This window comes from Macrobrachium rosenbergii, chromosome 4, assembly GCF_040412425.1.
Source record: "Macrobrachium rosenbergii isolate ZJJX-2024 chromosome 4, ASM4041242v1, whole genome shotgun sequence".
Lineage (NCBI taxonomy): Eukaryota > Metazoa > Arthropoda > Malacostraca > Decapoda > Palaemonidae > Macrobrachium > Macrobrachium rosenbergii.
Window position 1 is genome coordinate 12,150,119 of NC_089744.1, and position 12,382 is coordinate 12,162,500.

Below are 12,382 nucleotides of genomic sequence, written 5' to 3' on the forward strand. Positions count from 1 at the left end.
TCTCTAATTACATGCTACGTTTTTTAAAATTCTAGGTGTCACATTTACTTGCAAAGTCACAGTTGAGTATCATATCTGGTCTATTTCTCCTTCAGCTGCCCAAAATATTGGGATATTGAGAAAGTCTTTCAAAACTATTTCTTGAGGAAAATAGTTTCATTCTTCTATTCTGCCAGGTTTTAAATAGTATTCTCTCGTTTGCTCTTCAGTAACAACCTCACTTTTAATTTCGAACGTCGGGTATCTGAAGTATTTTGGAGGATTTAGTCATTGTGATGTCACTCTTATTCTGCGTTCTATTTTTATCATATTTTTTAATCAGCTGGACAGCATGAAAAAACTTAAGTTCTATTTTACTTCTTATTCCAGACCATCATATTAATTTTGTCCACTACCGTTCGATTAGCTCCTTGTTCTTGCTTAGGTAAAATCTTCTTAGTCCTAATCATTATTAACATTGAAACCTTTCCATAGTGCACCTTGCACCAAGCAGTATTACGCATACAGTTTATTCTCAAAACCTTGCTTGTTTTGACGTTCAACAACACACAATTTTCTAAAAGTTTTGTACCTCATGATCTATTGTGGAAGGATCCTTTAGTCATGTAGATGAAGCATTAGAACCTTAGAAGTTTAAACTGCAAGTTTTTCTTTTTTACATTTTTAGAAGGTTTTCATGTGTCTCTTTCCATAGCTCATTAGTTTAATTTTTTTTTTATATCTCTTAATGTATAGTTTACTCCAACATTTACTTTTTCGTGCTGAGGTACTTTTCTTGGCAGTGCTTCAGACTACCAGCTTGGCTAATGGTAATAATAACAGAGTCTCTTTGAAACATTCGAACAAACAAATAAAAACTGGACAAACAAATCCATATGTCGATCAGCCACTTCTAAGGGAATCGCTTATCCAAACGACTAAAGACATAAGCGAAGACAGGCAGACTCCGACTTGCTGAGACGGAATTACCTTCCGTCATTCAGTCCCATAAGGAAATCGCCATAAGGAAATCGCCCACAATGTGCAATCATTTCAAACAGGATGAAACGAAAATAAAGCGAAGAGGACATTATCTGACGCAAAAGGAAGAACTTTCTAGGCAGAAGAATGACAGATAAAGTAGTCTTTCCAAAAACTAGAATAAGTTAATACGTTACTATTTTTAGATAACGATATAAAGTGAGAAGAAAATAATTTACGTATTGTTCTGGAGAGGGCCGAATGGACATTCTCGGTGATGGAAGGGAGGGAACAGAACATTGTCTTTAAGACGTAGGGATTTTCTTGGAAAAAGATGAACTAAAGTATGTTTCCGAAAGATTCGGAGTTTTATGTTTTACAAAACGCAAAAGATTTGACTTCGAGTGATGCTTGGAGGCTCCCGGATAAAAGTTTTAGTTAGACTGGGATTACAAGTGATCAAAAGTTGATACCTGAGAGAGAGAGAGAGAGAGAGAGAGAGAGAGAGAGAGAGAGAGAGAGAGAGAGAGAGAGAGAGAGAGAGAGAGATCGGGGAAGAGGGAGGGAGAACTAGTCGTTATATAATCACCGGAAACTAAGTTATTAACTACATAATTTTCACAGTTGAGTAACGATGGCTCTGGGTGAAATAATGCAAATAATTCAACGCTGCTGATACATAGATCCATAGATAAAGAGTTTTTTTGTAGACGAGGATACAAGTGATCAGAAGTTGATAACCTGAGAGAGAGAGAGAGAGAGAGAGAGAGAGAGAGAGAGAGAGAGAGAGAGAGAGAGAGAGAGAGAGAGAGCGCATGGGTGGCCATATTGACAGAAAATAAGTCGATATCAAGATGATAAATGCTCTTAGTTGAGTAACAAAGCTTCTGAGCGAAGTATTGAAATCAATTCAGTATTTACGATATATAGACCCACAGTTAGATAAAAGGAATAAAATCTTAGGGTAAAAATAAATGTGCCCCAAACACTAAATTGTCCTAATGTCTTATCAATAGCGGGGGACAATATTAAATCTTTTCATGATCAGTTTCGATCAATAGAGTTAGAAGACATAGCAAGGAAACCCAGACCTCTAATACAAGATAATTATCATTCTTTTGCTTAATCAATATACTGCAGAGCGGATAAAACATAAATTTCGTAATTATAATAACCTCAGGTTTTTTATTTAATAAACAACTGTGACTTTACAAGGGTGGGGATCTGGAGAACCATGTGTAATATTAACAATGGCAAATCCATTTGCTTAATAAGCAGCAATATTTTCTCAATGCAAAACAATTATGGTTCATGAACTCAATATACAGTGCCGCTGTCTAGACTGAGGTGTTATCTGTCTTACAACTGGCTCCTAGATAAATGTGCAGAACGATTTTGCAATGCTACCACCTTCGGAACGGTACGTAACGTCCTAAGAGTTGAGTCTTGCTGTCCCTACTCTCTTATTTTACCTGATGTTATGAATATAAAAGCAGAACAATAAATGTTAAAATAGATATTGATTTCCTGAAAATGTGACGGAATTCTACTGGCGAATTTTAAGATTTAACATAATGTGCAACACTTCCATTTTTTGTCTCTTTCTGTCTTTCTCTGTATCTATACATTTTTTATGAGTTTGTTAAATCTATTGCCACTGACGGGAATTTCAAGAAAACAACAGCTTCCTGTTATCTGTGAGAAAAAACGTATATGGTGAAGTAACTGGGGAAATGTTCTAACCATTCTAGCAAATTTTTGTGATCAACTATTTCCTGTCTATGTCAAAAATTACCTGCACTTTCAACATTCCCTTTAAATGTAGTTATTCTAAATGGCTTATAATCTCTAGTAAACTTCCTCATAAAACCTCTCGGGGGCAAATTCGGAAGGAGAAACTCGAAAGCAATATTAAAGAATGAAGATAAATCACCGATTCAGATCCAACCAAGATTGTTGCACGGAGAGGCGAGGCTTTTAGGAAGAAAAGAGCAAGGAAGTGAATTCACATCTATATCAGGGGCGCTGGAGGAAGGCAGGCATTCTCTCAATAAGAGATGCTGGGGGGGTTTCAGGATGTTTTAGTAAGAGAGGGAAGGGCAGAGGGTAAGGATGAAGAACAGTTTTACTTCTTGTACGAGTAACGAACCACAATTCTGAAAAAAAAAAAATCTATACTCTCTCTCTCTCTCTCTCTCTCTCTCTCTCTCTCTCTCTCTCTATATATATATATATATATATATATATATATATATATATATATATATATATATATATATATATATATATATATATACTTAGAGTGACGTTTGTCACTAATAAGTGACCATTCTGGGAAATACCTTTTCTAATTTGTTGTTTTTATGAAGTACTTTATTTAACAGGAAGCCATTTGGGATGCTATTTTTCTCCCAAAATAAAAAAATGGCGAGATTATTTTGTCGGAATCATTAAAACTAGATGTTTGTTTTTATGTTGGAAGAGAATCATTCAAGTTGGCTTAACTGAAGGATTGGAGAGTGAAATGAATTGTGAAAAGGTGGCAGAAAGTTTGAAAGAGAATGATTAAGCGACCACTCTGACGTAACCTTGTAACTCAAAACATTGCCGTTTGAAATCTCAGCGCTGTCAAACAGAATCAGATGCCTTCTGTATGAATTAAAAGGATTGTTAGAAACCAAAAGAAGGACATATGCCATCAAGTACAGTTGGATCAGACAATAAAATCTACAGTAATTAGAAGGAATTATTTTCATATAATAATCGGAAACAGAACTGAAGGTGATTACCAGATAGAAATCAGACGGGAATCGAGAACATGAATCGAATTTATTTGAGACACATTATATACCTTCTAATTATGCTGAACGTGATATAGCTGAAATGAAACGAAAAGTTGCGATTTACCGTCTTTTGTTCCTTACATCTCCATTTGTGCATCAATATTAGACTGAATGACTTTTCGAAGATGTCAAAAAAATCACAGTAAAAATATTGTGAAAGAATATTCGATGTAATAATAATTAGCGTCCAAAGTCACCGGGACCATAAGAAAATTTATTTGTTTTATGATCAGGTGCAGTAGATAAGCGACGCAGTAGAACAAATGCTAAGACAAAAGGCCCTACAAATTTTAAAAATTACGTAATATATTTTTAGAGACAGCAAAAAGTAAGGGTGAAACACTTTTGTACCAGAGAATAAAGGCAAATGAAATACAAAGAGAAGCTTGATTAAAGAGGAAAAAAAGATGACAATAACTAGTATTTACGGAAAGCGAAACATCTGACAATAAAATGTAAAATAGAATGATTTTTGAGGTTAGAAAGAAAAACATTAATCACATGATGAACAATATCAACACTTGTTGAGTCGGGCAGGCGGCCAATGAACAGAAACAAATATTAAAAAGGAAAAAAATTCATCTTTACCACAAGTTGGGTGGAGGAAGGTCGGCATTCTCTCTGAATCAATATGAGCTCCCAAAGGGTGTCTCCGGAATTATGCAAGGGCCAGGTTGCTTGGGGAGGAGAGAGAGAGAGACTCTTAAGCCTGAGAGACAGATTATGAACGCACGAGGGAGGTTGCTCTACGACAAAACATTTATTTAGGCTCAAGACTTCAAGTGACGCGCGTGACGGGGAAGCGTCTCTTCTCTTGATTTCTTCTCTATTTTGGATCGTTTTTACTTCATGTCTCTTGCTGAAAAAGCTCTGTTTGACGGTTTATATACAGTAGTGTCTTCTTAATCTTTATTTTCAATTAAGAAAGACCTAACATGGTTATCTTCAAATGAATCATATTAATCAGAGCACGACTTTTGATAGCTTAACGAAGAGACTTTTTTTTTAATAAGCAATCTGAAAACCAGTCCTAGTGAAAGATTATCTATTACACTTACAAGTAAAGATGATTTATTTTAAAAGACGTTTCTTTCCTAAAAGTAAAATAAAAAAAATAATGTATTATGCAAAACGTCAGCCATATAATGAATAGTAACACTGATTTGGATGAACTTACGAGAAATACGTTTCATTTTTAAAATATCCCGAATTCAAAAGAACAGGAATGTTGGCAAAATCAACAAATCTCATCACCAAGATGAATGAATTCTAAAAACTTTGTTACTGAGCCCTTCTAAATATCTGTCATCTAGAAACTATTTTTATGCGCTTTTGAATCTTTAAAAATGAATAGTTTGTTAACAGTGTCATTGAAGTCAATCCATTCGTCTTGAAAAAGAGGCAGAAGATAAAAAAAAAAATAACGAAGAAGTAGAAAATATTTAAAGAGAGAGAGAGAGAGAGAGAGAGAGAGAGAGAGAGAGAGAGAGAGAGAGAGAGAGAGAGAGAGAGAGAGAGAGAGATTTTGACTTTTGTGATGTGTGGTATCAAAACATAGCATAGCCTCATATGGAGGTTATCATCACCAGACTGGAAAATCCATTTCTGGAATATTTTAGGAAACTTCTGTTTATATCAAAGCACAATTCAGGAAATTATTTCAAAGGAAAAGAAGCAATTGCATCATGAGGAATGTAATCTATGTGGATATAGTTTAGAATATTTACCGTAAATGGTCATCTCAAATTTACAGGAAATAATGAAGCAATTTACCTACAGTACATATTAAGGAAAACAATTAGCATTTCTCAGCTTCTTGACGCACGGAAGAGAGAGCAAGAAAGGGAGGAGCTTCACCGTGGAAGGGAAGAGAAAGAAAGAATGCCAGAAAAAAAAAAATCTTCATCATCCTAGAAAGAAAAAATGAAAGAAAAGCGCTACATCTTAGAAAGATCTTGAAAAGAATAAATGAAGAGGTTGGAACTACATCCTAGAAAGAAAGAAAAATAATTACTACATCATAGAAAAAAAGTAAGGAAGAAAGGAAAGAGATCTTACATCCTAAACGGAAAGAAAAAAGAAAGAAAAATTCATAAATCTTAGATAATAGATGAAGAAAATCTTTTACATCCCAGAAAGAGCGAAAGAAAGAAATATGTTATATTATATGTATAAATATATACATATGTTTATATATATGTATATATATATATATATATATATATATATATATATATATATATATATATATATACATATAAATATATATACATAAATATATATATGTTTATATATATATACACATATATATATATATATATATATATATATATATACATATATACAGTATATGTATATGTGTATATATATATATATATATATATGTTTATATGTATATATATACATATATACATATACACATATACTGTATATACAAATATATACATAATTATATATGCATATATACATATATGCATATATACATATATACTCGTATATATATATATGTATACATATATATATATGCATATTTTTATAAATATTGCTGTTCGACCTCTCTCCTTACTTTGGTAGGCATATAATCAAAACCAACCGAAAGGATGAAGAGACAGAGACAAGTGAGCACCGAAACTGGGGAGAAGCTAACTGTTTATTGTTTGTTGTGTTCAAAACAGCCAACCGTCTCAGTAGCTTATAGGTTTAGCTTAGGAACCTATCCCACAGAGATGGTTTTCACTGGGGCCACTTTAGTGAGGGTGTCCCCAAGCATGTTTTCTCTGAACTGTATATCGGCGATGCTTTTTGTCATTTTTCAGACTGCTGCAGGCTATGGAGGGCTGTACGTCCACAACAGGCCAAGCCCAAGCATGCCTTCCAAGGGCAGAGAGAAACAAGCAGTCCTACAGAGCACACCATCGTTAGTGTTCCTGCTCACTCTGTTTTTTGTACTTTTATTTTCTAACTTAGTGGAGCCGACACTGCGCGTTTTTCACAGACCACGGGTGTCCGTTGCAAGTGCACACAAGCAGCCTACGTGAAGTTAAGTCTGAGAATGACCATTACTCACTGTTCCTATGCTATTTCTCCCACTGCTATTTCTCCCCCCTTCTCAGCCAGTGACTAAAGATCCTGGTGGAACCATACTTCCTGTAATATGAAGTCGAGTATAGGAAGTATAATTAGTGTTGCCTAGTGATATTGTATAAGTTATTCCCCTTGCAGTAATTAAGAATTAGGGAGAAATCAATTATGCGCAAACCTCAGGCAAGCCTTGAGACCTGATCATACCATTGTTTGGAAGAGGAATAGTCTTTAATATACTAGAGAATGACTTACGAGAGCGCTGCTAGAACTATCATTTTTTCCTGTCTGCTAAATTGCAACTGGAAGCTAAAACTACCAAAACTTACCAGGAGTGCCACCTTCACTGGCTCTCCCTTACCACTCGGCTTCTGGTGTCATCACCAGAGCCATCACCCAGCATCTGGCTTAGTGCCGCAAACATTCATGCGAACAAATCTATGTCCCTCGGGACCAACAAGTGGTTTTTCTTTCCCTCACCTTCTTTCCTATACCCTGCCTTGGTGATTCCTTTATTCTCCCAAACTGAGGACCCGTCTTGGTGTTTCTTTCCTACTTTCTACCTTGGTGGCACCACAGACTCGCAACCTGTGGGTGCATCTTGGTTCTCACTTATTACATCTGTTCTACCAACCCCATCGTACTTAAGAGTCAGTGCTATTTGCCTGGCACTCACCAGTTTAGCCACTCCAGTGCACCTGCAGTACGGCGTAGTACTTATTGGTGTCTACTTCCAAACTAAACAATGTCTACCTGCGCCGATGACCAGACCTTCCAAGGACTCAGACAGTACAGGGGTCTCAGGGGAGAGCAATTGACTACCTGGATAGATGAACAGGTAGTTAGAGCTAAGAAAGAGAGAAAAGAGGAGGAGGAGAAGTAACACCAAAACGAGATAAATTTGGCTTTAGAGAAAGCCACCCTTGCTGAAGCTGAAAACCAGGAGGAGGTGAAACATCGCCAACACAAACTAAACTAAGCTTGGGAGAAAACTGCTTTCGCCAAAGCGGACAGGCAGGCAAGAGAAGAATAATGTAACCATGAATTAGCCATTGAGCAAGCTCACCATGCGAATGCCATGGCACTTACCCAACATAAAGCCGAGAATCCTACTCCCACTACACTGTCGAGCATGAGCACACTTATCCAGAAATGGTCAGACACTGAACCTGACGCATGGCTGGATCAATAGAGAAGGTTTTTTAGAATTTCGCCCCCAATGCAATGGAGATAGCTTTAATATTAAACAAGCATATGGGTAGACAGGGTTTAGTTGCGCTTCGTGCCTTGACAGCCATGGAACAAGGAGATCTTACAGTAGTCATGAGGGCTGTCAATAAAACCTATGAAATTACCCCTGAACATTGGAGACAACATTGGCACAACTTACCAAAGGAAATCAGTCAATCCTGGATGGACTGGAATTACCACAAAGGTAGACACTACAAAAATTGGCTAGATGTTCACAACGTCAAGACACTTGAAGAGCTTTCTGAGCGAGTATAATTAGAGGATTTCTTTTACTATGCTCCAAGTGCACTTGCTATATACATACATACACATGAGAAATGCCCAACAACCGTCACTGAATGCTGTCAGTTAGCCAATGATTGGGAAACTTATCACATCAGCACAGCACAATGGGCAAGAAACTTGCACCTTCTTATCATAACTCCTCACAAGCCCAACCTAAGAATGGGCTCTCATCTAAAACGTCTGTGTTCACTTATTGCAAAAAGAGAGGGCACTTAGAATCCCAGTGCCACTTTAAAAAAGGAACCACTGCAAAGCAAGCTCCTGATCAACAAAGGCAAGCTCCACAACCTGCACCAGTTCCTAGCTAAGATTTTAATAAGGTCTTTTGCATGGCATGTAAGGTTTATGGGCACTTTGCCTCTGGAAGCACTGCCCTAAAAATACAGCTATTCCCGCCACTGCTTTGGTGGTCATATATTCATCCCTCGGCCCTCCAGCCGAAGGTCCCATGTTTGTGGCACCCCCTCGCGGTCACTACCATGCACGCCAGGTCCAAGCATTTGAGGATACTGGAGTGCAAATCTCCCTTATACAGGAAGGCAAAGTCCCTTATGAGGCTACAATTGAAAACCACAATCTCATCACGATAGAGAGTATCAACCATGTAAAACTGATTCTTCCAACAGTTTGTCTGAGGGTCACTAAACCTCACAGAACTCACATCTGCACTCTTGCAGTTGCCAAGCAAATCCCTGGAGGCTATGATCTTCTTCAGGGACAGGATTCCCTGTTTCCATTGAATAAAAGACAATGGAGAGGTCCTGACCTCTCACAATCTCAAACAAGTACACTTAATCTACACCAACCTGCCTCAAAAACACTGCCAGTGCCACGAGCGCCCTGAGAAGTGCCAAGTTTCACCCATCTCAGTCACCAAACCTAATTCCCGTGCCTGGCCCCACCTTAGTGCCAGTGCCAGTGCCAGAGCACACACAATATCTCCCTCTAGGAGAGCCAAAATTTGACTCAAATTCCCTGCCAGTGCCACTTGAGAGCCCTGAGTAGTGCCATGCTCCGTCCATTCCAGATGTCGAGCCAACCTCAATTGTAAGTTGTACGCCTGGCCCTGCCTTAATGATAGTGCCAGAGCCAAGTCCAACTTTAAATCCTGTGCCTGGCCCTGCCTTAGTGCCAGAGCAACACACAGATCTCCCTTTAGAAGATCCCAGTCCAGCCCCCCCTCTCTTTACTTGGCCAGCCCCGTTGCTGGTGCCAGAAAGAGAGCCAGCCCGAAATTTACTAGGGTCCATTCTGGACTCTCGTGACTTCAGCGGAAGCTCGTCCCACCAGATGCAGCCTCACAACCCATGTCTGAGTTGGTCCTCGTAACCTGCGAGCCCCTCACGCTTATGAAAACTTCTTCATCTATGTCCCAGGCCTCAGAAAATAATGTCCTGATGGAAAATTCAGCCATATCTCAGCTCGCCACAGAAATCAGAGAAATGTGCTCGCAAATAGTAGAAATTATTGGCACTGTCAGTGCTTCAGCTGTCGCAGCAGCAGGAGTAAATGGCACCCCAGTACCTTCCTCGGATTCAGCTTCACCGACTCCTCCTGCAAACTTAAACCATCGATCTAAAAGAAGGCCAAAGAAGAAAAACCAAAGGCATAGAAGCTCCGGGCAGACAAGAGCCTTGAGCTCCCCTGGCACTTGTACCTATATGGCACGGTGCCACCCTCACTTAAGTAATTTGACACCCATACCAGAGTAGGATGCCAAGTCATTCCTTTATTCTCCTTCTAAGTAACTTTTAAATTATTCTCTTCTTGTAATTCTGTAATTTTGTAATGTTTTCCTAATTCTGAAAAGTTAATCTTTGTTGATCTCACTTTATGCCTTACCTTGCATCACACTCTGCCCAATGCAGAGTGACATAAGTCAGATACACTGGCCCCATAAGTCACTGACTTCTCCCTTTCATGCAATTGCTTGCATGATTAATGTAAAATCCTTGCACTAGGGTAAAATTGTTTGTATTGAAATATCAACTGTGACTTGTTTGTCCCTTATGCCTTTGTCTACCTCTTAAACTACTTACAAATAAGCAATGGAAAACTGACAGGTGATCAGTAAACAGGTCAGAAGTGTCCACATATCTAGGGGATAGAGTTTGTATATTGATGAACCAATATATCAAAATGAGAAAGTTTGTATTTTATGGATCAAAATTAGCTAGGGAGAAATTTAAAATGTCTAGTTAGGATGTCTGCATATACTTGCTTATATAATGCTTGAAATGTACAACTTGCAATTTAGTTATAACTGCATTTTCATTGAAATTGGTTTGTAGTCGATTAAACTCAGTAGAGTAACATTATGTTAATGAGTGAACGTAAGCTTACACTGTCAGCAGACATATAATAATCTTGAATTTACATTTTATTTTGGGATTTCAAGGCTGAGAGAGAGAGAGAGAGAGAGAGAGAGAGAGAGAGAGAGAGAGAGAGAGAGAGAGAGAGAGAGAGAGAGAGAGAGAGAGAGAGAGAGGAGTTAATTTTAAAACATACAGCTAATCTGACCTTCACGCCCAAAAAGGGTGTAGAATGTCTTCCAATGAGGCGAGCTGTAAGGTGCCATTGTTATTTGCAATAGCACGTGAAGCTCCACGTATTAAAATTAATGTAAAACTAAAAACGTAGAATAAAGACGGTGAGTCGACTCACGACCACCCAGAATTGAAGGACAGGGAAATGGTCAAAACACCCCTGAACATTAACGCCAGCTAAATCCTGTTAGTCTCGATGAAATCTCCACCCTCCTCTCACTAAGCCTATTATCTCGCCTTTGTCTGCCTTTAATTTCCCATGGGTACTGTCGTTCATCTCTTTATTCCAGCACCACTTCCGTGGATGTCGCCAAGATGCGGGACGGGAGCCGGTTAGTTAACAGACAATCGCCCTCACATGGGACGGAGGCTAGAAGGTGGGAACGAAAGCTATATAAGGACCTGGCTAGGGGTCAAGCAGAGTTCGTTACCAGCCAGACACAGAGCAGAGCCCTTGCCAGGTTGGTCTCCATCTCCCCTCTCCCCCTCTGACCTAGTCAATCTTTGTCGTGCTAACATAGTCCCACCAAAGTCCCTTGCCTTAATTAATTAGTCTGGCCTACACATTGAAACACATCCTACGGGAAAAGGTATAGTTGGATTTGGAATCTTTTACAACGCCCATTCTTCCACCGTAATTTTCACGCGTTCCAATATTCACGCCCCTTGGCGTTCTGAGACGATAAGTGATGTGTTAAATGTTTTCATTTCAAGTAACGTAAGCATCTCTTAGAATCTGCTATTCTAAATTGTTTCCCTCTAGGCCTTCAGCACTCCGTAAGCAAACGTGAAAGTGTTTCTCTTGCAAACCAAGAGACAGTGAGTTTGTCTTGCAGAATAGGCGTTTCGATGCTGTGTGCTCACCTGTTCGTCCAGGGTGCCAATTCCTGAACTCCCGATGTGGAAGAACATTTCAAGATTAATATCTGAAGATTTATATGCCTTTGTGGCAAGAGTTCCAATATATTTACGTAATTTTTGAGGTCCCATGCCATAGTGTGATTTATTTCAGATTAGGATAAATTCTCTAGATAAGAATTTCCGCCATGGATCGTAAAGTCTTTTGCTATTGGCACTATGTGATTTGTGATTAATGCAATAGCAGTGCCAAGAAGCTAGTGAGGAGCTCCCTGTGTAATATCCTTCTGACCTGTGTAATTATAATCTAATTAGTGAAATCATGCCTTTCTTTAAGAATCATTTAATTTACTGTTAACTCGCTTCTCTTTATGGGCTTGGCCAAGTCAGTCAGAAGTGTTTTAGACTGTGATTAGAGCTAGATAGACTTACCCGGACCAGGCCGTAAAATAAAAAAAAAAGTAAAAGAAAAAATGTCTCTCTTTCTCTCTCTCATATATATATATATATATATTATATATATATATATATATATATATATATATATATATATATATA

The 12,382-nt window shown here is 38.3% G+C and overlaps 1 protein-coding gene across 1 annotated transcript; it reads right to left on the reverse strand.

The window, feature by feature from the left end:
• Positions 1-9,286: 9,286 nt before the first annotated feature.
• LOC136836530 (putative per-hexamer repeat protein 5) lies at positions 9,287-9,670 on the reverse strand. The gene has a single exon (XM_067100959.1). It carries the CDS (start codon positions 9,668-9,670, stop codon positions 9,287-9,289), a length of 384 nt encoding a protein of 127 aa, XP_066957060.1.
• Positions 9,671-12,382: the final 2,712 nt, after the last annotated feature.

Bases quoted from the DNA above. Each gene is read 5' to 3' on its own strand.
- LOC136836530 (XM_067100959.1), bottom strand. From the start codon at position 9,670: ATGGACCCTAGTAAATTTCGGGCTGGCTCTCTTTCTGGCACCAGCAAC.